At 41.4% G+C, this 26,986-nt stretch overlaps 2 protein-coding genes and 1 non-coding gene across 19 annotated transcripts in view; all 3 read left to right on the top strand.

Moving 5' to 3' along the window:
- The window catches only part of LOC144282272 (orphan sodium- and chloride-dependent neurotransmitter transporter NTT5-like), a 34,010-nt gene extending 33,895 nt beyond the window's left edge, over positions 1 to 115 (top strand). For all 5 annotated transcript variants that reach the window (XM_077845748.1, XM_077845757.1, XM_077845755.1 and 2 more), the window contains one exon: positions 24 to 115. The gene's annotated coding sequence lies outside the window, so the exon portion shown is untranslated. The remainder of the gene's footprint in view (positions 1 to 23) is intronic.
- The window catches only part of LOC144282246 (orphan sodium- and chloride-dependent neurotransmitter transporter NTT5-like), an 83,861-nt gene that overhangs the window by 49,355 nt on the left and 7,520 nt on the right, over positions 1 to 26,986 (top strand). For 3 of the 13 annotated variants that reach the window (XM_077845703.1, XM_077845713.1, XM_077845696.1), the window contains exons 1-7: positions 10,894 to 11,523; positions 23,230 to 23,480; positions 23,656 to 23,813; positions 23,920 to 24,046; positions 24,196 to 24,374; positions 25,931 to 26,041; positions 26,239 to 26,480. In XM_077845703.1, the coding sequence (XP_077701829.1) occupies positions 23,258 to 23,480; positions 23,656 to 23,813; positions 23,920 to 24,046; positions 24,196 to 24,374; positions 25,931 to 26,041; positions 26,239 to 26,480 (1,040 nt within the window). In that variant the 5' untranslated portion in view covers positions 10,894 to 11,523; positions 23,230 to 23,257. The other 10 variants (XM_077845644.1, XM_077845659.1, XM_077845655.1 and 7 more) reach the window with 10 other exon arrangements.
- Positions 19,989 to 20,092, top strand: LOC144289556 (small nucleolar RNA U13). The gene has a single exon (XR_013357401.1). It is a non-coding gene; the product is annotated as a small nucleolar RNA U13 (small nucleolar RNA).

A 26,986-nucleotide genomic window follows, 5' to 3' on the forward strand; every position in this document is an offset into this window, starting at 1 on the left:
TTAAAAAAAAAAATAAAGTCTAGGTGAAGACAAAGCCTTGGATTCGTGAAAGAAAAGGAAGCCCCCCCCCCAAAAAAAATAAAAAAAGAAAAAAAAAAGAAAAAAAAAAAGAAAAGGAAGCCCCTACACATAGACAGCTGAAGGGTTATGCCCTCTGTGAAAGAGTTAGATAGCAATAAAATGTATATGTCCTGATTCTGTCTCTTATAGCAGGCAACTAATTTTTTTTCTTTTAGAATTTGTAACCCAAAACTGTCTTTTGTGGGATTTTGGTTCAGATTCACATAACATGCATAGTCTGAAAAACCCAAGTTAAGATTAATATAAAAGGTGCTTGATGTGGGACACTTGGGTGGCTTAGCGGTTGAACATCTGCCTTCGACCCAGGGCGTGATCCTGGGGTCCCAGAATCGAATCTCACGTCGGGCTCCCTGCATGGAGCCTGCTTCTCTCTCTGCCTGTATCTCTGCCTCTCTCTCTCTCTCTGTCTCTCATGAATAATAAATAAAATATTTTTTAAAGATTTATTTATTTATTTATTTATTTATTTATTTATTTATTTATGATAGACATAGAGAGAGAGAGAGGCAGAGACACAGGCGGAGGGAGAAGCAGGCTCCACGTCGGGAGCCCGACGCGGGACTCGATCCCGGGACCCCAGGATCGCGCCCTGGGCCAAAGGCAGGCGCCAAACTGCCGAGGCACCCAGGGATCCCCATAAATAAAATCTTAAAAAAAAAAGTTCGTGGTGGATAGCACCTTGCCACGCAGCACCTGTCATTAGTAAATATAAATAATCTCTGGGGGAAACAGAGCCTCTGCCAAGCCTCACTGAATTCCATGAACACAAAATCACAAAGAGAAATCACAAAACATGCAAGACAAAAGCTACCCTAAGGGAGGATTAGCAGAATCAAACCTGCAAGGACCTAACGCACTGGAATTATCAGGTACATAATATAAACTAAAATATGCTTAATATATTTAGAGACAAAAAGAGAGTTGAAATTAAGAGCAAGGTACAAAAGACTCTCAGAAATGATCAGGGTATTTGTAAAGAACCAACTTTTAGAACTTTTAGAAATGAAAAAAATCATGGAGGTTAAAAACATCAATGGATGGATTAAACAACCAATTAGAAAACTAGAAAGAGACAAAGAAATACCAGTAATATAGAACAGAGAAACTACAATATTAAAAATATGAGATTAATCATATGTGAAAGTTAAGATACAAATGAACAAACAACAAAGAGACGAATAACCAGACTCTTAAATGCAGAGAACAAAATGGTGGTTTTGTTCTCTCCCAGAGGGGAGGTGGGTGGGGTAATGAGTGAAATAAAGGGAATCAAAAATACACTTTTTAAAAAAAGATTTTATTTATTTATTCACGAGAGACACACATAGGGAGAAGCAGGCCCCCCACAGGAAGCCCAGTGTGGGAGTCCATCCCAGGACCCCAGGATCACACCCTGAGTCAAAGGCAGATACTCAACCACTGAGCTACCCAGACGCCCCTCAAATAAAATTTTTTTTAAAAATGTAAGTGTAGGGACACCTGTGTCTCTCATGAATAAATAAATAAAAGTATTTTCAAGAAAAAGATTTTATTTACTTGAGAGAGAGACCGAGTGCGAGTGTGAGCTGGAGGAGCAGCAGAGACAGAGAATCAGTCTCAAGCCAACTGAGCATGGATCCCAACTCAGGGCTCGACTCATGACCCATGAGATCATGACATGAGCTGAAACCAAAAGTCAGATGCTTAACCAACTACACCACTCAGGTGCTCCAATAATATACTTATCTTGATGAGTGCTGAGAAGTGTCTAAATTGTTGAATCATTATATTGTACACCTGAAATTAATAGAATACTGTATATTAATTATAGTTGAATTTTAAAAATTTAATGTTCAATATATGAGATTATGAGACCTGGAGGGTAGTGGGAGAAAGCCCAACATACATGTAATAGGAGGTCCAGAGAGAGATCATTGGAAGAATAAAGAAGCAATACAAAGAGAAAAAAAGCTGAACATTTTCCAAAATCAAGGAAAGATAGAAATCCTTGCACCAAGGGAGCACAACAAATCCAAAGAAGGATAAATAAAGGGAAACTAGAGCACACCAAAAATAGATCTAAAGAGCAACCAAGCAGAAAAGACATTACTTACAAAGGGATGACCATTTCATAGCTGGTTTTTTAATCAATGGCAAGAGAAGCCAGGTAGTGTAAAGTATCTGCCAAGAAGTGAGAAAATAACTGTCAACTTAGAATTGTAAATCTAGCAAAAAACTATTTCTCATGAACAAAGAAAAATGCAGATATTTTCAGGTGAATACAACTGTTTTCCACTCACAAATCTTTGGTAAAGTATGTGCTTCAAGGAAAAGTAAAATGAGCTGAGAAGGATGATATAAAACCTGAGACAGAAGAAATGCTAAGCCAAGAACTAATGGTAATGTGAGAAATGTGAACACATATTGATTCCATAAAGCAGTAATAAGAATGGTTAATTTGTAAGGCCAAAAATAGTGACATAGAACAAAAGTACTGGACAACAATAGCACATAGCTAAAGTATCCCTCTCAGCAGGATGACAAATACAGTATTGACCTTTAGACTTTGATAAGAATGCATGTTAAAATTTCAAGAGTAACTACTAAAAAAAAGGTAGAACAATCTATAATTTATGTATTAAGGTAAATAATGATAGCTTTTCTAACAGTTCAAATACAAAATCTCAGTGATTTTATACAATCAGGTTTTATTTCCTGCTTACATCAGAATATAGTCCAATACAGGCTGTAATAAGGGTAGGAGTGCTCAACTTCATTTAGTCATTAAAGAACCAAAACTTCTTTCATTCTGGGGCTCTTTCATTCCCTAGATTCTGGAGGTTTTGCCAGCAATCTGGTGGATAGGGAAAAAGAATGAGTTTTATAGGCCAGATCTGGAAGTGGAGTACATCACTTGTGTCCACAGTCCACTAGCCAGAAAAAGAAGTCTGGTAAAACAGAGAACACAGTTATTAAAAAGCACCAGTGGTTTCTGCTGCATTCATAAATCAACAGAGGAAAAAAGAAAGAAAAACCAACCCAAAAGAATGAAAAACAAAATATAAAGGATTAATGTAAAAAAAAAGTTGGACAAGAAGAATATTATAGAATATTATAAATAAATCCACATATGCTAATAATTGCAATTATTTACAAATGAACTAAATATACTAGTTAAAAGGTAAATATTGGGACGTCTGGGTGGCTCAGTGGTTAAGTGTCTGCCTTCGGCTTAGGGCGTGATCCTGGAGTCCCAGGATCAAGTCCCACATCAGGCTCCCTACATGGAGCCTGCTTCTCCCTCTGCTTGTGTCTCTGCCTCTCTCTCTCTCTCTCTCTCTCTCTCTTGCTGTGTGTCTCTCATAATAAAATCTTTTTTAAAAAAATTAATATTGAAGACTGTTTTATACTGGCACAAAAACAGACACATAGATCAGTGGAACAGAATAGAGAATCCAGAAGTGGACCCTGAACTTTATGGTCAACTAATATTCGATAAAGGAGGAAAGACTATCCATTGGAAGAAAGACAGTCTCTTCAATAAACGGTGCTGGGAAAATTGGACATCCACATGCAGAAGAATGAAACTAGACCACTCTGTTTCACCACCATACACAAAGATAAACTCAAAATGGATGAAAGATCTAAATGTGAGACAAGATTCCATCAAAATCCTAGAGAAGAACACAGGCAACACCCTTTTTGAACTCGACCATAGTAACTTCTTGCAAGATACATCCACGAAGGCAAAAGAAACAAAAGCAAAAATGAACTATTGGGACTTCATCAAGATAAGAAGCTTTTGCACAGCAAAGGATACAGTCAACAAAACTAAAAGACAACCTACAGAATGGGAGAAGATATTTGCAAATGACATATCAGATAAAGGGCTAGTTTCCAAGATCTATAAAGAACTTATTAAACTCAACACCAAAGAAACAAACAATCCAATCATGAAATGGGCAAAAGACATGAACAGAAATCTCACAGAGGAAGACATAGACATGGCCAACATGCATATGAGAAAATGCTCTGCATCACTTGCCATCAGGGAGATACAAATCAAAACCACAATGAGATACCACCTCACACCAGTGAGAATGGGGCAAATTAACAAGACAGGAAACAACAAATGTTGGAGAGGATGCGGAGAAAAGGGAACCCTCTTACACTGTTGGTGGGAATGTGAACTGGTGCAGCCACTCTGGAAAACTGTGTGGAGGTTCCTCAAACAGTTAAAAATATACCTGCCCTACGACCCAGCAATTGCACTGTTGGGGATTTACCCCAAAGATACAAATGCAATGAAACGCCGGGACACCTGCACCCCGATGTTTATAGCAGCAATGGCCACGATAGCCAAACTGTGGAAGGAGCCTCGGTGTCCAACGAAAGATGAATGGATAAAGAAGATGTGGTTTATGTATACAATGGAATATTCCTCAGCCATTAGAAATGACGAATACCCACCATTTGCTTCAACGTGGATGGAACTGGAGGGTATTATGCTGAGTGAAGTAAGTCAGTCGGAGAAGGACAAACATTATATGTTCTCATTCATTTGGGGAATATAAATAATAGTGAAAGGGAATATAAGGGAAGGGAGAAGAAATGTGTGGGAAATATCAGAAAGGGAGACAGAACTTAAAGACTGCTAACTCTGGGAAACGAACTAGGGGTGGTAGAAGGGGAGGAGGGCGGGGGGTGGGAGTGAATGGGTGACGGGCACTGGGGGTTATTCTGTATGTTAGTAAATTGAGCACCAATAAAAAATAAATTTAAAAAAATACCTCAAAAAAAAAAGACTGTTTTATTTTTTAAAGATTTTATTTATTCATGAGAGACAGAGAGAGGCAGAAACACAGGCGAGGGACTCCAGGATCATGCCCTAGGCCGAAGGCAGGGGCTCAATCACTGAGCCACCCAGGCATCCCAGACTGAACTGTTTTAAAATCTAGCTCTCTGCCATTTACGTGAGATGTGTCTATAACACAAAGACACAGGAAGATTGAGTGAAAGGAAGGAGGAAGCTATATCTGCCAAATACTAACTAAAAGACAAAATTATTATGGCAATAAAATATTTTTTGAGATAAAGAGATTAAAAGGTTACATTTATGAGAAAGATGCAAAGATTACAAATTGCAGGGACCTAATATAGCTTCAAAAGTATAAAACTGATGGAACTATATGGAGAAATTGACAACATTTTTTTGTGGAAAATTAACACAATTTTATCAGGAATCCATAGATAAGCAGAAAAACAGTATGTACCTTTGAACACAGCAAGTTTGACATAATGTACATATGTTGAACTCTGTATTCAATAATTACAGAACACATATCTTCTGAAGCACACAAAATATAAAATTGATCACACAGTAATCTATAGCATGAGCCTCAACAAATTTCAAATGATTACAGACCATGTTCCATAACCACAATGCAACTAAAGCAGATCTGAACAATGAAAATAAAGTCATATAATTAGACATTAAAAAAAATCACATTAAATTAGGGGCTCCTGGGTGGCTCAGTAAGTTAAGCATCTGCCTTTGGTTCAGGTCATGATCCCAAGGTCCTGGGATCAAGTCCCACATCTGGCTCTCTGACAGGTGGGGAGTTTGCTTCACCCTCTGCCCCTCCCCCACTCATGCTTGTTCTCTCTCTTTCTCTCACTGTCTCTCAAATCTGTTTTTAAAATCACATTAAAGGGGATCCCTTGGTGTCTCAGCGGTTTAGCACCTGCCTTTGGCCCAGGGTGCGATCCTGGAGTCCCGGGATTGAGTCCCGTGTCTGGCTCCCAACAAGGAGCCTGTTTCTCCCTCTGCCTGTGTCTCTGACTCTCTCTCCAGGTCTATCATAAATAAATAAATAAATAAATAAATAAATAAATAAATAAATAAATCTTTTAAAAAATCACATTAAAAAATTCATGGGTCAAGGACTACATCATATAAAAATAAGAAACTACATAAAAGTAAGCAATAAGTACTGCATTTCAAAATGATAGGAGAGAGCTAAGTTGGTTAACTGTGTGTATATACTTGGTCTGTCCTGCGTTAAAACCTATTTTCTACTTAGGAGAAATCTGCATTGTGTGAATCTTGGTGGGAGGAGCAGATGTACTAAATTGGTAAATTAATTTTAAATTATTAGAAAAAAGTTTGAAAATCGATTAATTGAAATATCCAACTTAAGAAGGTAGAAAAAAACTGAATAAATCTATATTTATTTATTTATTTGTGTATTTATTTATTTAAGATTTTATTTATTTATTCATGAAAGACACAGAGAGAGAGAGAGGTAGAGACACAGTCAGAGGGAGAAGCAGGCTCCATATGAGGAGCCGGACATGGGACTCGATTCCAGGTCGCCAGGATTATGCCCTGGGGTGAAGGCAGGTGCTAAACCACTGAGCCACCCAGGGATCCCCAATAAATCTAAATTTAGAAGGAAGAAAATTAGCCCCAGAAACTACTGATATAGAAATACTGATATAGAAAATAGAATCTTCCTTCCTGGATTTTAGCACCAACAGTCCCTCCTACCCTGGAAAAAAAAAGAAAATAGAATCAAAGGCAAAAGCTGAGTCTTAACAAATAAAAATCTGTTTTTTACAAATGCAGCAGAGATTCCAAAAAGTAAATAAGAGAATTGAATGAACAACTTTCCGCCTTGAAAATTCTGAATAAACAAAGTCGTACAAAATATGGAAGTGATAGCTACTGCATGGAGATGTGGGATTTCTGATTGCCTAATAATTCTGAGTGGGTTTCTCTTGAGAGAGTCATGAGGTGGGGGGTGGAATTTGAAGTTTGGGGCGGTTCATCAGAAAAGAACTGTTGTCTAAGGGGCCATTTTCTCTGGATTTCCTTGCTGACAAAAGGCGGTTAATTACAGAGGAGTTAAAGATTGTTGCCCACGTTGAGAATGTGGTTTCACTTGGTAGCCATGGGACTTCTTTTCTGGCTTGGCTGTGTCCTTTAGCCTCCTGGCTTCCTTCCCTAGAGGCAGAGCCCTGAAGTGAATTAGGAGGCAGAGGCTCCAGTCTCTTTGGTCTGACCTCTCTCCATAGAGTACCCCAAATCGTATCATTAATTCTGTCAGCTTTCTACCTTGCCTCCCAAGCTTCTTTTTGTTCAGAGACCTAAAACTTTCTTCTGTAACTGCTTTATTGAGCTATAATCCGAACACCATACAGTTCACCTGTTTTTGCACAGTGCCACCTATTTGAGGTGAATTACAATTCAATGTTGTTGTTGTTTTTTAAGATTTTACTTATTCATGAGAGACACAGAGAAAGAGAGAGACAGAGACATAGGCAGAGGGAGAAGTAGGCTCCCCACAAGGAGTCCCATGCTGGACTCAATTCCTGGACCCCAGGGATCATGCCCTGAGCTGAAGGCAGACGCTCAACCGCTGAGCCACCCAGGCATCCCACATTCAATGTTTTTTAGTGTATTCATCGAGCTGCTGAATTTTACCAAATGTATTTTCACCTTGTTGATAGATTTTCTTTGATATTGATTTGATAATACATTAGTCATAATGTGTTATCCTTTTGATAAATTGCTGAATTCTAATATTTACTTTGTTCATCTAGTCATTGTAGAGTATTTTTTCCCTACTATTTTAAGATTTTATTTATTTATTCACGAGAGACACAGAGAGAGAGAGAGGCAGAGACGCAGGCAGAAGGAGAAGCAGGCTCCATGCAGGGAGCCCGATGTGGGACTCGATCCTGGGTCTCCAGGATCACACCCTGGGCTGAAGGCGGCGCTAAACCGCTGAACCACCTGGGCTGCCCCCCTACTATCTTTTTTAGATTTTAGTATTAAAGTGATTCTTTACGTCATAAAGTAAAATAAGGGACGCCTGTGTGGCTCAGTGGTTGGGCATCAGTCTTTGGCTCCGGTCGTGATGCTGGGGTCCTGGGATAGAGTCCCGATTCCAGCTCCCTGAGAGGAGCCTGCTTCTCCCTCTGCCTATATCTCTGCCTCTTTCTCTGTCTCTCATGAACAAGTAAATAAAATCTTTAAAAAAATAAAGTAAAATAAGGAGCTCTCCATCCTTTTCGGTAATTTAGGCCAACACTTCTTAAAAAAAAAAAAAAAGATTCCCGCTCCTGCCCACCCCAGACAGTTCATGACATCATGGCTGAATAAAGGATTCTGGGGTTGCAATTTCTTTTATCTCTGTAGATACCCTCTCATACCCTTCTGCCTTCTTGTGATAAAGCTGAGAAGTCCAATGGTAATCTGATCCTTTTTACTTTGTAACTTGTTTTTTCTATCTAGATGCCTGTAAGATTTTCTCTGAATTTCTGGAGTTCACAGGTTTCACCAGGATTTGCCCAGATATATATTTTTTCCTTGACAAAATGCCTGGAAACTGGTGAAGCCTTTAAATTTGTAAAAATGTTTTTTTCTCTAATGGAGGACCCTAACTTCTAGTATTAGTTTGCTTATTGCCTCTTCTCCATCTATGCTCTTTACCTTGGGGTCCACTGCTATTCATATGCCAGTTCTTTATTTTTTCAGCTTTTTCGAGGTATAATTGGCCTGTAACATTGTGTAAGTTTAAGGTGTATAATGTGATAGATATATCTATTGCAAAATAATTACCACAATAGGGTTAGTTAACACTTTTTATTACCTCACATAATTACCTTTTTTATGTGGTGAGAACATTTAAGATCTACTCTCTTAGCAACTTTCAAGTACAGTAGGATTATTAACTATAGTCACTGTGTTGTACACTGGAAGTTTGTGCCTCTTTACCAACATCTTGCTATTTACTTTACTCCCTAGCTCCTAGCAACCACCATCCTACTCTGTTTCTAGAAGTTCAACTTTTTTTAGATTCCACATATAAGTGAGATAGAATATTTATCTTTCTCTGACTTATTTCACTTAGCATAATACCCTCAAGGTACATCTATGCTATCACAAATGGCAAGATTTCCTTCTTTCTCATGGTTGAATAATATTCCATTATTTTACATATAATATTTTCTTTATTCACTTATCCATAGATGCATACTTAATTTGCCTCCATATCTTGGCTATTGTAAATAATGCTGCAATGACCATAGGAGTACAGGTATCTCTTTGAGATAGTGATTTCAGTCCCTTGGATATATGCCCAGAGGTGGGTTTCTGAATCATAAGATAGTTTGTACTTTATTTTTGAACTCTTCATTTTGTATGCCCATTTGTCTATTGGGTTGTTAATCCTTTTGTGTAATTTTAAAAATTCTTGGTGGGGGAATCCCAGGGTGGCTCAGTGGTTTTGCACCTGCCTTCGGCCCAGGGCATGGTCCTAGAGACCCGGGATCGAGTCCCACATTGGGCTCCCTGCATGGAGCCTGCTTCTCCCTCTGCCTGTGTCTCTGCCTCTCTCTCTCTCTCTCTGTCACGAATAAATAAATAAAATCTTTAAAAGAAAAATAAAATAAAAAATAAAAAATTCTTGGCATATTAGGGAAATTAAGCCCTTTGTTATAAGTGAATTTTTTATGAGTTTGATGCCTTTTAACTTGTTTTATTTTCTTATTATCTTGTCTTCCAGAGATTTTGTTTTTATATAGTTGAACTTGTCATATTTTTCCTTTATGAATTCTTGTTTTTATGCTATTCTTTGAAAACCCTGTGCCAAGATTATAGAAATGTTCACCCATCTTGATTCCTAGTGAATTTTGTTTCCATTTTTTACATGGTGATCCTTGTCCTTAATCCTTGAAATGTATTGTGATGTAAGGAGCATAATCTTTCCCAAGTGCCAACTGTTTTAACCCAATTACTGAATAATTGATGTTTTGTCCATCAATTTGAAATCCCACTTTAAAAAAAAAAGATTTTATGTATTTGTTCAAAAAAGATACAGAGAGAGAGAGAGAGGAAGAGACATAGAGAGAGAGAGAGAGAGAGACATAGGCAGAGAGAGAAGTAGGCTCCCTGTGGGGAGCCTGACATGGGAGTCCATCTCAGGACCCCCAGGATCACGACCTGAGTGGAAGAGAGAGGCTTAACCACGGAGCCACCCAAGTGTCCCTGAAATCCCACTTATCACATCCTGATTTCCATCAGTATCCAGATCCTCCAGACTTTGTATTCTATTTCATTAAGTTACTTGCAAATCTGCTTGAGAACCACCTTGTTTTAGATATTGAAGTTTTACACTATGTTGAATCTTTATAGCACAGTGGCTTAAGAGCATGGACTCTGAAACAAGCCTATGCATTCCCATCTTGGCTTTCCCCTTACCTCAGTCCACAAAATGTGTTAACCATGAAGAGTACCAGCCAGACCAAATCTGCTTGGCAACGGGTGACCTCACGGGGCCCATTGCAAGGCCCAATGCGGCAGGTAGCCGGTGACCCCTGGGTCCTTCCCGGAAGAATATACTTGGAGAGAAGATGCTCCAAGGAGGGAGGGGTGAGGGTGGGGTGGGGAGAACTGAACGGTGCTTGCTTCACACTTAAACACGCAGATCGTCGGGTTTCTGAGCTCGGGAACCTCAGAGCAGGAGCCACCCTGCAGAAGATAGGGCCAAGATGCGGGCGGTCTATGGGCTGTGGGTCTGTAGCCCAGACGAATGGATCAAGGAGGGCGCGCCTAGGGGCTGGGCTCAGGTGCAGCATCTCTAGGGTGAATTGCCTAAATCGCCTTCTAACTACAACGAAATATAAAAATCGCCTCTGGCCCCAATAGTGGTGGTTCTCACAGACGCTCAGACCCTCACCCTCGTCACGCGCCCAGGCCGCCCCCCTCGCAACGCCCGGCACAAGCCACCGGTCTTCTCCAGACTCGCGCGTCAGTGGCCGGTAAAGGACAGGGGGTGCGGGGAGCCAGGCGTCTGTTCCGCCCCCAGCCATCCCCCTGCCCCCTCGACCTCTGGACCTAGACCACCGAGCCTCCCCCACCCCTATCTCCCTTTCTTTCTGGGAATTTAGGGATCCAAGATGCCCTGAGTCTGGGAGGGGAGGGTCAGAGTAGTAAACACCAGCTGGTAGACCCCAAGTCTGGTGGCACATCTTGCCCCTTCCTCACTTCCCATCTCACCTCCCCTCTCCTCCCCCTTTCTCTCTCTACTTAGGTCGTCTATGGGCCCCCCTGGAGACACCAACTTTCCCTAGCAGCTCACCTGGGCTGAGTTTATGGGGTTGGGATGCTGTAAGCGCAGCCTTCACTGACTGGCTCCGAGGTAGACTCCTGGGGACTCTCCATCTGAAAGAGTTTCTTAGCTGGTCTTCAAACATATTGTTACTCCTTTGATTCTCTGAGAGCCCAGCAGAGAGTAGAGAGAGCAGGGAGCTCAGAAGTGGAGAAAGACTGAATGCACATATCCAGGCGGGGCTGGACTGGTAACAAGAGACAATTAATCCCAGGCAAGTGCTACCTGGGCTGACACCTCTGAGGGGTGAAGGCAGAAGGAGCATTGGCAGCAGAGTGAGTTGCAGGTATGAAGCCTTGATGGGGCGACAAGGAGGTGGCTGCAGCTGCAGGCCAGGTGGGACTTGGGAGGAGCAGGAAGCAGCTGCTCTTGAGGAAGGGCCCTGGCTGGAAACCTAAACAGGGCTGAGTCCTGTCAGGAAGATTTGAGAAAATGATAGACTTGGTCAGCTTTATACAATGATGCTGAAATATTAAGTGTCCATTAAAAAGCATAGTTTTAAAGAATATCACATAGGAAAACACTCTTGACACAGTGGATATATATATAATCTCTAATATTATCTGCAATTTGTAAATAATACAGATATCATAGAGTATATATTAATATATATTTATATAGTATATGTTGCATTTAACATTATCCGATACTTAATATGTATTAGTAATATCCAGTTTGTAAGAAATACACATGTATAAAATATTCACATATACACGTACTATGATAATACCCAATTTATAAAATTGGCTGTGTCCCCTTCCAAAACCTAGAGGGAATCCCAGCAAAGAGAGAGAGAAAGAGAGAGGAAGGAAGGCAGGCTAAAGAGAGCAAACATTTTAAATTATGGTGTCTTTTAAGATTGTGTAGACTTTGCCTCTAAATTTGCAACTAAAACCTCAAATTTGGGCAGCCTGGGTAGCTCAGTGGTTTAGCACTGCCTTCAGCCCAGGGCATGATCCTGGAGACCCAGGATTGAGTCCCACGTTGGACTCCCTGCATGGAGCCTGCTTCTCACTCTGCCTGTCTCTCTCTCTCTCTCTCTCATGAATAAATCTTAAAAAAAAAAAAAAAATCAAACCTCAAACTTAAACAAGAGGCCAAATGGCCTGCCTTACAAATAGCATCAACCCTGAGCCATCTTTTCAAGTCACCAGGTTGAACTGAGCTGGATTGTGTGCTCCCTTGGTACAGAAGCTGATAGTGGTGCCAGTACTGCCCACGCAGGAGCTGAAAGGCATTTGCAGGGCAGGGTAACTGACTGCCCCTCTGGCTGGAGTCTGTGCATTGGGCTCTTGAATGGGTTTAAGTTCCTAACCCATAATCGGAAACTGGGTACCCGACAAAGGCTGTTCTAGTGAGAGAAAAAGCCTGGGAGATAGGATCTAAATACCAAAATAGCAAAATTCCAGATTTCAGCAGTCTGTGGAAGCATTTTAATCAAGACATTTCTAGAAGGGGTTACTGGGGGTTTTGGAATAGACAAAACGGATGTTTATGTGTAAAGTGTATTAAAATCTCAAGACATCTCTGAGGAATTCCAACTGCATAGCGGGCAAGCAGGGAAGTGGCAAAGGTGATCAAGGTTAACTTCCTGGAGGAAGTTAGATCTGAGAAGAGACACCAGTGATGAGTTGAAGTTATCTGGATGAGGGAGGATGGGTAGGCGAAGAAGGGAGTGTGTCCTGTGAGAAAAAGCAGCTAGGGAGAGTTTTCTATGTATTTGCATGCATATGTATGAACACTTGGAAATGTACAGTTTCTTTATATGGATTTTTTTTACATAAAGGTATCATACATACATTCTGTGACTTCACCTAGAAATGGGTTTTGCAGACTTTGTTCTTACAAACCTATATACTCCTTTTCATTATGAAATACTATAAATATTCACAAAAGTATACAAAACTGAAATGTTCAGCTCAATGATTTATTAAAGGCAAATATGCCAACCATACTAGTCAGACACAACATTTCCTGTATCCCTCCTTCACGTCAAGTGGGAATCGCCGTTCTGACACTTAGGATCATCACTTCCTTGCTTTTATTTATGGCTTTACCATCTCAGTGTGTGAACCTAAACACTGGTTTTGCCTGGGTTTTGTTTTTTGTTTTGTTTTGTTTACTTTGTTATAAACAGAGTCCTATGGCATGTATTCCTTGAGATATAGCTTCTTTGGCTGAATGTTAAGTTTTGGGGATTCATCCATGTTGTTAAGTGTAGCTGTAGAACATTTTTCCCCCTTTGCTGTGTAGTATTCTTTTGTATTGGTTATATCACTATATATGCTACTGTGTTGGACTTTGGATTGTTTTCTTTTGAGGTTGTTCCAAACAGTGCTGTTAAAGAAATTCCTGTATGTATGCTTTGTTACACATGAACACACATTTTTGTTGCAATTATACCCGAGAGTTAAATTGCTGTTCATGGGATATGTATACCTTCATTCTTAATAGATAATGGCCAATCCATCTCTCAAAATAATTTTGTCAGTTTCCACCCCCAGCAGCAGTGTATGACATTCCCCATGGCTCCTCTTTCTTGTCAATATTTGTTCTTGGCCTTTTCATTCTAGCCAATCTGACTGGTGTAGTGTGGCCCTTCAAAGTGGTTTTAATCACCATTTCTCTTCTGTTTAAATAGCTTGAACCATTTCATATCTTCACTGGCCATTTGACAAACCACTTTGGTGAAAAGCATCTTTGTGTTTCCTGAGCATTTTTCTACTGGGTTATTTATGTTTTTCTTATCAATTTCTGGGACCTTTTATAGGTTCTGGATTTTTTTGTATATTTTTTATTGGAGTTCAATTTGCCAACATATAGTATAACACCCAGTGCTCTTTCCAAGTGCCCCCCTCAGTGCCCGTCACCCAGTCACCCCATCCCCCTGTCTACCTGCTCAACTCCCCTTCCACTACCCCTTGTTCATTTCCCAGAGTTAGGAGTTCTCATGTTCTGTTACCCGCTCTGATATTTCCCACTCATTTTCTCTCCTTTCCCCTTTAATCCCTTTCACTATTTTTTATATTCCCTGTATGAATGAAACCATATAATGTTTGTCCTTCTCCGATTGACTTACCTCACTCAGCATAATATCCTCCAGTTCTATCCACGTTAAAGCAAATGATGGATATTCTTTTTTTTAAGATTTATTTATTTATTCATGAGAGACACACACAGAGAGAGAGAGAGAGAGAGAGGGGCAGAGACACATAGGCAGAGGGAGAAGCAGGCTCCATGCACCAGGAGCCCGATGTGGGATTCGATCCCGGGTCTCCAGGATCACGCCCTGGGCCAAAGGCAGGCGCTAAACCGCTGCGCCACCCAGGGATCCCCTAATGCTGCCTCTTGATGAACAGATGCTCTGAATTCCAATGAATTCAAATTTACCTATTGTTTCCCTTCTTGTTAGTATTTTTTAAGTCCTATTTTTGAAATCTTTCTTAACCTGCAGATCATGAAGCTACTCCCTCATATTAAACTCTTTAGAAGACTTATGAATGTGCTTTTCTTTTTTTTTTTTTTTAAGATTTTATTTATTCATGAGAGATACAGAGAGAGAGGCAGAGACATGGGCAGAGGGAGAAGCAGGCTCCATGTAGGGAGCCCAATGTGGGACTCGATCCCAGGACCCCAGGATCATAACCTGAGCCAAAGGCAGACACTCAAATGCTGAACCACCCAGGTATCCCTATGCCTTTCATTTTTAAATCTCATGGATTAATTTTTGTACAATCTGAGATAATGATCAAATTTCATTGTTTCCCATCCTAATTATTCCACATTTTCCCATCCTAATTATTTAACCCTGTCATTTACAGTACTGTGAGTTGACATGAAATATCTCTCCATTTATTTAAAACTTTTACTTCTCTCTTTTTAATTTTTTAAATTTTATTTTAATTCAATTTAAAACTTTTACTTCTCTTAAACAAAACAAAATACTTTTACTTCTCTTAATAATCCTTTATAGGTTTTGGTATAGAAGTCTCATCTTTCTTTTGTTAGATTATTCCTAAGTACTTGAAATATCTCAATGTTATTATAAATGTTACCTTTAATTTTTTCATTACCTATTTATTTCTTGCTGGTATCTAGAAATTCTATTAATTGTATTCCATTAACCCTGTATCCAGCCACCTTGCTAAATTCACTTATTAGTCTTAATAATGTATTTATAGATTCTGTTTTATTTTTTATATATACAATTGTATCTGTAAATAATGACACTTTAATTTCTTCTTTTCCAAAGTTTACACTTTAAAAATCTTATTGCACTTGCTAAGATCTTGAACCGATTATCTATTGCCACCAAAATGCTGTATAACAAGCCACCTCAAAATTCAGTGACTTAAAACAACAAGAATTTATTATTATATCTCATGAGTCATTAGGCTGGACTCAGCTAAGAGTCTGGTTGGCTATTGACTGATGATCTAGGCCAGCTTGTGCTGGGACCACTGGAATGATTCAGCTCAGCTCAGATTTACATCTCATTTTCCAGCAAATTAGCCTAGATACATCCTCATGGTGATAGCAAGAGTGTAAGAGAGGAAACAGAAACAAAGGTCTTTTGCAATCTAGGCTCTGAATGGGCACAGCAGCCCTGATTCAAGGTGTAGGAGAGTAGATTATGGCCTCATTCGTAAAAGGAACTGCAGAATCACATTGCAAAGGGGGTATATATAGAAAAAATTTGAAGAGTTGGAACCATGGATGCTATCATCAACCTAAACTTTAAATCCACTTTGACTAAAAGGGACTGAAGTAGGCATCCTTGTCTTATTCCCAAACTCCAAAGGAAAAGCCTTCAAGGGCAGCCCTGGTGGCGCAGTGGTTTAGCACCGCCTGCAGCCCGGGGCGTGATCTGGAGACCCTGGATCGAATCCCACAGGCTCTCTGCATGGAGCCTGCTTCTCCCTCTGCCTGTGTCTCTGCCTCTCTCTCTCTCTCTCTGCATCTCTATGAATAAATAAATGAAATCTTAAAAAAAAAAAAAAAAAAAAGGAAAAGCCTTCAACACTTTATCATTAAGTACAGTGTGTGCTATAAGCTTCTTTGTAAATAACCTCTATAAAATTAAGAATGTTCCTTTCTAGTCCTGGTTTCCTCAAGTTGGTTTTTTTTTTTTTAATAAGTGGTTATTGGGTTTTATAAAATATTTCCGCAAATATTGAGATGATTGTATTATTTCTATCCTACATTATGTTATCATTGATTGATCTTTACTTCTAAACCTCCCTATATGACTAGAATAAACTCAACACAGTTGTGATGTAATACTGTTTTTATACATTAATGGATTTGATTTGCCAGTATTTTGTTGAAGGCATTTGCATCATTGTTCATGATTGACACTGATATGTGATTTTCTTCTTCATTATTCCTTTGCCAGATTTTGGTATTAAGGTTACACTGGTCTTGCCACTTTTTCTAATCTGGAAGATTTTATGCAATATTAGTGGTATTTCTTTTTTTTAAAGAATTTATGTATTTATTCATGAGAGACACAGAGGAAGGCAGAGACATAGGCCGAGGGAGAAGCAGGCTCCCTGCGGGGAGCCCAAAGTGGGACTCAATACCAGGACCCCAGGATCACGACCTGAGCCAAAGGCAGACACTCAACTGCTGAGCCACCCAGGGGCCCCAGTAGTATTTATTTCTTAAATTTTTAGTACAATCCACCAGTGAAATCATTCAGCCCTGAAATTTTCTTTGGAGCAAAATGACTAATTACAGAAGTAATTTATTAAAAATTTATAGAACAGGGGTGCCTAGCTGAGTGGGAGGAACACACAACTCTTGATCTTGGGGTTGTGATTTCGAACCCCACATTGGTCAGAGAGATTATTTAAATAAATAAATATTTTTAAAATAAAAATTAAAAATGTAATTTATAGAACAATTCAAAGTTTCTATTTCTTCTTGCATAAGTTTTTTTTTTTTTTTTTAATTTTTATTTATTTATGATAGTCACACAGAGAGAGAGAGAGGCAGAGACATAGGCAGAGGGAGAAGCAGGCTCCATGCACCGGGAGCCTGACGTGGGATTCGATCCCGGGTCTCCAGGATCGCGCCCTGGGCCAAAGGCAGGCGCCAAACCGCTGCGCCACCCAGGGATCCCATCTTCTTGCATAAGTTTTATTAAGTATTATTTCCCCCAAAACTTGCAGGAATAAAATTCTTTATTGTAGTGTTGGATTTTATTTTTAACAACTACAGGATTTATAATGATGCTTTCTTATTCTGACACTGATTGTCCTTTCTTTATTTCTTGTCAAGTCTTATTAGAGATTTTTATCAAATTTGTCTCTTTAAAGAACCAACTAAAAAAATAAAAAAATAAAGAACCCACCTTTGATTTTGTTGATCTTCTCTATTGTATGTTGTTTTCCACCTTATTAATTTCTCCTGTTAACTTTATCATTTCCTAACTTCTTCTTTTTTGGGTTTATTTTGCTCTTATTTTCTAGTTTCTCAGGGATGGAGTCTTAGCTTATTAATTTTCATGTTTTTACATTTTCTAATATTTGGCTTTAGCTGCATCCCATTTTTTAAAGTTTATTTAGTTTTTTTTTTTTTTTTTAGCAATCTCTACACCCAATGTGGGGCTCAAATTCACAACCCCAAATCAAGAGTCGCTCACTCCAGACTGAGCCAGCCAGGTGCCGCCCCACCTCATGTTTTGATATGTTGTATTTTCATTATCATTCTTTTCAAAATATTTTCTGATGTCCATTATAATCAATTCTTCAACCATTGGTTATTTTAAAGTGTAGTTTTTAATATCCAAACATAGGAATTTTAAAACTAATTTGTATTATTAATTTCTAGTTTAATTGCATGTAGTGAAGTGTACTGTGTGTGACTGTAATTCTTTGATATTGTTGAGATCTGTTTTATGGGAAATATGGTTGATATTTCGTAATTGTTTAGTGTGTTCTTTTTTTAAGAATTTTTTTCTTGGGCAGCCTGGATGGCTCAGCGGTTTAGCGCCGCCTTCAGTCCAGGGTGAGATCCTGGAGACCTGGGATCGAGTCCCACGTCGGGCTCCCTGCGTGGAGCCTGCTTCTCCCTCTGCCTGTGTCTTTGCCTCTCTCTCTCTCTCTCTCTGTCTGTCTCTATGAATAAATAAATAAACTCTTAAAAAAAGATTTTATTTCTTTATTTGAGAGAGAGAGAGAGAGAGAGAGAGAAAGGGGCAGAAGGAAAGGGAAGAGCAGACTCTTCGCTGAGCCCGGAGCCCAATGTGGAACTCGATCCCAGGACTCAGGTCATCACCTGAGCCACCCAAGTGCACCTGTTTAGCATGTTCTTCAAAATATGTATTCTGCAGTTTTTTAATATAGTTGTATATGTGTGGATATACATATATATTCATTAGGTCAAATGTACTAATTAAGTTGCTCATATCTTCTATATCCTTAATGAATTTTTGATTTTTATCTGTTATGCCACAGATAACTGGATTCTCAATTTCCTACATTTTGAGGCCATATGAAGAGATGAATAACATTTTAGAATTCATAGGTCTTCCCAGTGAATGGAACTTTTTATCCTATTATTAAATTTCCCTCTTGGGAAGCCTGGGTGGCTCAGTGGTTGAGCCTCTGTCTTTGGCTCAGGGCGTGATCCCAGAGTGCCATGATGGAGTCCCACAACGGGCTACCTGCAGGAAGCCTGCTCTCCCTCTGCCTATGTCTCTGCCTCTCTGTGCCTCACATGAATAAATAAATAAAATATTTAAAAATAATAATAATAATAAATTTCCCTCTTTATCTCTGGAAACTTTACCTTAAATATTAAATATATGTTAATATATTTATAAATATTAAGTATATATACATAGACATTAATATTATAGTTTAATGTATAAAAATCATATATTAATATATTAATAAAGCTATACAAGCTTTTTTGGGGTAGGGTTTTCATGGAATACTATTTTCCATGCTCTTTACTTCTTTTTCCATGCTCTTTACTTTTAACTATTCCAAATTCTTATATTTTAGATGTCCCTTGTAAACAGCATTTAGTCTGATTTTATAAAGTCTGAAAACTTATCTTTTAATTGGAGCATTCAGTCCATATACATTTAACATAAATCCTCTTATGTTTATTTTTTTGTTTTTTTAAATACAGGCCAGTTTAGCCTGATTTTTTAAAAAATTTTATTCATTCATTCATGAGAGACACAGAGAGAGAGAGAGAGAGGCAGAGACACAGGCAGAGGGAGAAGCAGGCTCCATGCAGGGAACTTGACATGGGACTCAAACCCGGGTCTCCAGGATCACACCCTGGGGTGAAGGTGGCACTAAAACCGCTGCTGAGCCACCCAGGCTGCCCTGTTTATGTTTAAATATACCATTTAATGAGGCATTTTGTACCTGTCCTATTTACTCTATATTACTTTTTCTCTTCTTCTTGCATTCTTTGTGCATTGCTTGTTTTTTATTAGTCTATTTTTTCTCACAGCTTAGAAGTTATACTTTACTTTTATTCTTTTAATGGTTCCCCTAGATATTAAATATAAATATGTTTTATCAAATGATGTTTATTGGTACTGTAAGCAAACCTAACAAGAATTCATCCACTTGATACTCAGCAAGCCAATAAAAACTGGCACCAAGCTTTTGCAGTGAGGAAAGATTTACCGTCCAGTGATACCCAAGAGAACCAGGAGCTAATGTCAAAAAGTCTTGAGTTCCCTGATGACTTGCAAATAGGGGCTTTTAAAGGGTGAAAATTTGGATCCTTTTGTAGTTCATGAGCATGATGATTGGGTGCTCACGCTGTTGTGTGACATGTGCCCCCCTCAAACCTTGTTACCACCACGGCACATTACCCGTCTGACGTGAAAAAAAAAGAAAAGAAAGAAGAAAGAAAAAAAGAAGGAAAGAAGAGAAAGAGGAAAGAAGAAAGAAAGAGAAAGAAAGAAAAGAAAAGAAAGAAAGAAAGAAAAGAAAGAAAGAAGAAAGAAGAAAGAAGAAAAGAAAGAAAGAAAGGAAAGAAAGAAAGAAAGAAAGAAGAAAGAGAAAGAAAGAAAGAAAGAAAGAAAGAAAGAAAGAAAGAAAGAAAGAAGAAAGAAAGAAAGAAAGAAAGAAAGAAAGAAAGAAAGAAAGAAAGAAAGAAAGAAAGAAAGAAAGAAAGAAAGAAAGAAAGAAAGAAAGAAAGAAAAAAGAAAGAAGAAAGAAAAAGAAAAAGGAGTGAAAATTCAGGGTAAGGGTCTCATGAGTCTGGGATCATGGTGATTAATTAAAGATTAAGTCAGCTGTATTTCCTTTCTTGACCATCCCATCCCTTCTGGCATGTTCTTGTCTGGTTTCGATGTGACCATACTGCAGCGGCCGCTCTGCTTCAGGGGGACTGGGAACTGGAAACCACTCTCCGCAGATTGCATTAGTGACGTCATCTCTAGAGTATAAAGGCGGAAGTTCTACATCCTGTGACTACTGCTGAGCTGCAAATTTTTGTGTTTTCTTGCAAACACCGCAGCGCACTTAGATCTGTTATCTTAGGCAGAACAGCATCCCACAGACTTCTGGGGTAGGAGTGGGGGGGCCACCTGATGCTCTTTCCTGAGGCAATTTTATGTTTCTTTAACAGTACCTAAGGGCTCCATGACTGGTCAGAAGCAGCTAGGAGCTAAGTTGAGGGGGGGTTCTGTGAGAGCTCCTGTACCCTGCTTTCAGTACTTTTATCCTCCTCCTCGCTGAGCAGGGAGTACTTATATAAAGCAATTCTCCCATTTGCTGCCCTCCTAATCTCTGATGTCACGTAATTCTTATTCCTCACTTATTAAGACCAAATAAGATGTTGCTGTTACTGTTCTTGTGCAGTCTTGGTCTTATCCACAGATTTACATTGTCATTACTCTTGATTCCTTTCTGCATGTCTGATCTTCCATCTAAAATCATTTCCCTTCTCAGAGGAATCTGCAGTAATATTTCCTGCGGTACAGGGCTTCTGGTGACAAAGCTCTTTATCATTTTTCGACCCACTAATTTCTAGCCGATTGCTTTGGTGTTTTTGACAATGGTCTGGTGCACAATCTAATTAAATTTGGGCTCCTTTTGGGGAGTAGTTTTTTAACTCAATGCTTGAAGTTTGTTCTGACCCCGGAAAGGATCTTGTTAGCTGTCTCTTTCCTTGGTTTGGCAAGTGTATTACCAGCCTGCAGTTTATCTTTTTTTTTTTTTTTTTTTTTTTTTTTTAAGGGAAAGAAGTTGGCTTTATTAACAGCAAGGCCTGGAGGAGAGGAGGGAAACAAAGCGAAGGGTTTGCAAACAGACCACTCAACAGACCACTCAAAGTGCCTTCTGCGCATAATTCTTGCATTATTATAATCGTGTCTGCACCAACCCTGAAGGGCCTGGGACTCAGTCACTGTCACTGTCAGCTTCACTGGAATCAGAAGCTGCAGCTTCACTGCCATCCTCCTGGGCGGAGTGCTCACTGCCACTGGGGAAGGGACTGGCGCTGCGGCTCCGGCTCCGCTGGCCACCCCCATCACTGCCACTGTCCGAATCGTTGTCACTGCCACGGGCTTGGCCTCTGTCCTCATCATCAGAATCCGCATCGTCTTCTGAATCTGCATCACTGCCAAAGATCTCCTCTTTGTCCCTAGCAGCCCGGGCCTCCTCTTCACTGCTCTCATCCTTGCCGCTACCACTCTTGTCACTCGCCTGGTCCCTGTCACCCTCTTGCGTTCACTCTCACTGCCTGAGCGCTCATCCTCGCTGCCTTCCTTCTCACTGCTGCTGCCTTTCTCGCGTTCCTCATCTGAGCCCCCAGCTGTCTCTCCCAGGACAAGATCTCCAGACCTGGATGGGAACAGGGGTGTGCTTCTCTCTGAGTGCTTTGGAGCAGGGTACTATGTGGAGCATTAGCCTCTGGTCTTACTGACTTACCCCTCCTAGCTCATAACCTCCCCTCACCAATGAGCTGGGATCGGGGGAAACCAGGGCCCTGGTCTTCCCAGTATGCCATGCCACAAATGAGGGCTGAGTGGAAGAAGGGGGCTCCTGACCTTTACTTATACCGCACTTGCCTGGAATTGAGTATCTGCAACATGTCACCAAAAAGGAATGCGAAATGCTGGTGGTCTGCCCCTCCTGGGAAGATGCCATTGACTCTGACTCTGTGTGGGATCTAGGGAGAGAGGGAACCCTGTGCCATTTCCATAGCACTGGGCTGGGAGTGAGGAGGGAGGGAGCAGGCTGTGGAGTCCAATGCCACCGACTCTCAGTGTTCTTAGTGAGTTTTACTAGATTTTCTTGAATAAATATTTCTTCATTTTCTACATGCCCTTAGGACAATTTCTAGAGACTTTAAATGTTTCTTTGCAACATGTTGTGCTTGTTTCGTTAGGGAATGTGTCCACAGAGCCCTCGTGCTGCCTTTCCAGAAATGGAACCCCAAGGAAACATTTTAATTCTGCCAATCCTCTAACCTAACTCCACCTTAAATCTACTGAGTCAGAGTCTGGAAGAATGGAGCTAGCAGATTGAAAGGCAGGAATCTGTGTGTTTTGAGAGCTCATGATTGTGATAGGCAGGTTTGGGAACCGCGGGCCCAGAGCTGGGCCAAGTGGACCAGAAGGAGAAAGGAAAGGAACCTGAGTGCTGGAGTGTTTGCTGTGTCCTTGGCTCTCCCATTACGTCATTTTAATCCTATCAGCCTGGGCTGATGTTAAACTGACACTCCAGCGATTATGGCTGGCATTCATTCTGGTTGGTGCTCACACTGTAACAGTTATTAAATATTTTGAAATTCATCTGTACTTGTAAGATGAGGGAGGAAAAAAAGAAAAACTAACCTGAGTCTCAGAGAGATGAAGTTATTTGCTCAAAGTCAACCAGTGAGAAGGGTCAAGAGTTAAATTCTGGCCCTTTGTTGCTATAAAACCCTGCAACCATGAATTTTTATAGGATGCTACCTGAGACATAGCCCTTACAGTCTATTATTCTTGGTTACCCCATGCTTCTCTCAGGAGTTAGTTGGCCTGTAAGAAGAAGGACATGGAGTCCCTTGAAGAACTGTCAGAGGAAGAGGCTCTCAAAGAAACCAAAACTTCCTCATCCCTGCCCAGGAAGCTCACAGTCAAGGAGATTCTGGCTACCAAGACCCAAAACTACTTTGCTCAGACTAAAAAAACAAAGAAAACCTTGATGCAGGTTGCCTTCACCATTGGGCTAGGCAGCATATGGCGCTTCCCTTACCTGTGTCATCGGAACGGAGGAGGTAAGGCCAGGGGCCTAGATCCTGAGTTTAAGGAAGGAGTTTCAAGGCTTGGAGCCCGGACTCCTGGGTCCTGGGGGAGGGCAGAAGTGGAGGTCTACCTGGACTTCAAGGGGATGAGAGGAGGGGGGCCAGGACTGCTGGCTGCCTGAGCACAGCTCCTGGCTCCCTTCTTCAGGCAATTTTATCCTGATGTACTTCTTCATGCTCCTCTTGTTCGGGATCCCCCTCTTGTACATGGAGATGATCATGGGGCATTGGCTGCGTATGGACAACATCCGGGTCTGGAAGCAGCTCGTCCCCTGGCTGGGCGGCATAGGATACGCTAGCATATTGGTGAATGAGGGGCCCAGCCAAGAGGCATCCCAACTCACCCCTTGCAGTGTCCAGATCCCCCATCTCTGTCCATCCTGCCCCTCAGGCCCACTCTGTCCATCCCTAGGTGTGCATCTTGATAAGCTTGTATAACAGCATCATCATCACCTGGAGCATTTCCTACCTGGGCAACTCCTTTGATAATTCCTTGCCCTGGAACCAGTGCCCACTGGTGAAGACCATCAATGTTACTGGTGAGGAGAGGGAGAGAGAAGGCCAGCATGGCCAAGGGAGGCAAGGGCACCAAGGAGCAAGAGACAGGGAGTGAGAGCCCAAGGGGAGGAAGCAAAGAGCAGAGGCAGACACCAAGTGAGGTGGTTCCTAAACGCCTGCGTTCCCCCAGACCTCTCTTGCCTTCAGACTGTGTCCCACCAGTACTTCTGGTACCACACCACACTGAGTGCCTCGGGCCACATTGAGGAAGGGGTAGAGTCCCTGGTCGTGCACCTCACCCTGGGCATCTTCGCAGCCTGGTGCCTCCTTTTCTTAACCATGATCACAGGGCTAAAGACTCCAATGCCGGTAAGCCAACCTGACCACCAGCCCCACTACCCCTTCATGTTCATGAATCCAAATATTCTCAGGCTTCCCACCCAGACACATCTAACTCCTTCTTGTTGACCACTCTTCTCTAATCCTCATGACCCTCCTATACTCCTAGAGGACAGGCTCCACCATCCCGGTGTCCTGAGGAGAATGCTATAATCTCCCCAGGTGACGTTGGCATCAACCACTCCTCTCACAAAGAGCCGCTCCTCTCTCATTCATTGAAGGAACAAGGGCCTTGTACTGACCTGACTCCCTCTTCACCATCTCGCACCCCCAAGTCACAGCAGTGATGACATTTTAGAGCAGACCATAGCTTATCTCCACCAACCCCAGCCTTGCGTTCTGCACCTGCCTGCATGTTGACAGTGTCTGTTAATCCCTAAAAGAGCTGATTGGCACTGGCTCCTCTCTAGAGTTTCCCATTTATTTTATTCCAATCCATACTTCCAGTCCGTGTCCCTGGCACCTGGATCATATTCTCCTTACATGGACAATTTATTTCAGGATATGTATCAGGTCATTTTGGTTAACTTTACCTGCGACTTCTGGCCCCTGCATATATCCATGCATCCCTGGAGGCTCACCTCACTGTCTCTCCACAGCCTGCAAGATAAACCACTCACACAAAAGCAGATTTTTAAAAATATTTATTTATTCATGAAAGACACACAGAGAGAGGCAGAGACACAGGCAGAGGGAGAAGCAGGCTCCCCACGGGGAGACTGATGTGAGACTCGGTCCCAGGACCTGGGATCACACCCTGAGCCAAAGACAGATGCTCAACCACTGAGCCACCCAGGTGCCTCAAAAGCAGATTTTATTAAAGACTTAGTAGGGGCACACAGAGAGGGGGCGTACCCTCCTACCCCAGAGCAAAAAGAACCAAAAATACTTTAAAATTCCTATTGACCATGTTATTTCCTCCCAAAGTCTTTTCAGTTGCTTTCCCTCACCCTTTGCCTATGACCTGCAGCCTTAACTCATGCATGGACCATAAAAACCCAGGCTTATGAGTTAATAATGTCCAACGGCCCTACCATTTAAAAACCATCTTGGGCAGCCCGGGTGGCTCAGTGGTTTAGTGCTGCCTTCAGCCCAGGGTGTGATCCTGGAGATCCGGGATCGAGTCCCACGTCAGGCTCCCTGCATAGAGCCTGTTTCTCACTCTGCCTCTCTCTCTGTCTCTCTTTCTCTCTCTCTCTCTTGCTCTCGCTCTCTCTCATGAATAAATAAATAAAATCTTTAAAAAAAAATGTTTACTTGTGATCTCACCCCTCACCCCTGAGCAGCTTATTGGTGGATTCAGCCCCCCACCCCCGCCCCGCCACCGCCCTGCTCCAAACAACACTGTTGTCTACCTAGAATAATCCTCCTACAACTCCCTCATATTCCACCCAGGCCACCTTCACCTGGCTCATCCCCATCTCTCTACTTCTGCTGAACTTTGTTCCCTGTTAATGCTTGCATCTGCCTCCCCTTCCTCTGAACTTCTCCTGACTCCTGGTTTCTATCCTGACTCACCTGGCCAGATGCTGATTTTCACGGTATTCCTCCCCTACATCCTCCTCTTCTGCTTCCTCATCCGAGGTCTCTTCTTGGAGGGTGCAACTGCCAGCCTCAGACATATGGTGACCACAGAGGTGAGGCTGGGGACTCCAAAACTTCTCCCTCCCCCAACTCCACAGGGCTTCTCTGACTCTCCTTCACAGACAACTTTCTTTCTGCATCCAGCCTGCCCCTCACCCTCTGCTATCCACCCCAGCTCACCCTCTTCCAGCTAACCAGTGGGTCCACTCTCAAACTGACCCTCAAATGTCTCTCTCATCTCCATTCACAGTTCTCATCTTGGGCCTCACTGGACCTGTGGCGTCAGGCAGGAGGCCATGTACTCTATTCCTTGGGCCTGGGCATGGGCATCACCATCAGCTTCTCCTCCTACAAGGTTGGAGAAGACAACTATATCCAGGTGGCCTCCTTGGTGGCCCTGGTCAACCTGGTGACTTCACTGCTGGCCACATCCATCATCTTTATAGTGCTGGGGTTCTGGACCAGCACCAGTGGCCACAGCTGTGTTGAGAAGTAAGTAATCACAGCATTGCAGGCCCAGCAAGAGGTCTCCTTCCCTGGATCTTAGCAATCCCCCAGCTTTATGGGCCTTCAAACCTCTCCAAAGATAATAATGATAAGAACAACAACAATAATAATAGTTGTAGTAATATCACATTCTCAGAGAAAACTGCCAAATTATAATCTTATATCCATCACTTTATAGATAAGAAAGTAGTCCCAGGGATCCCTGGGTGGCGCAGCGGTTTGGCGCCTGCCTTTGGCCCAGGGCGCTATCCCGGAGACCCGGGATCGAATCCCACATCGGGCTCCCGGTGCATGGAGCCTGCTTCTCCCTCTGCCTGTGTCTCTGCCTCTCTCTCTCTCTGTAACTATCATAAATAAATAAAAATTAAAAAGAAAAAAAAAAGAAAGTAGTCCCAGAGACAATACCAAAGGTTTCCATCAATTGAAAATGGTGTAAAAAAGATTTCAAAATCAATTATTGAACTCACAAAGGAGGTCGTTACAGCATTCTG

This window comes from Canis aureus, chromosome 1 (assembly GCF_053574225.1).
Source record: "Canis aureus isolate CA01 chromosome 1, VMU_Caureus_v.1.0, whole genome shotgun sequence".
NCBI classification, from domain to species: Eukaryota; Metazoa; Chordata; class Mammalia; order Carnivora; family Canidae; genus Canis; species Canis aureus.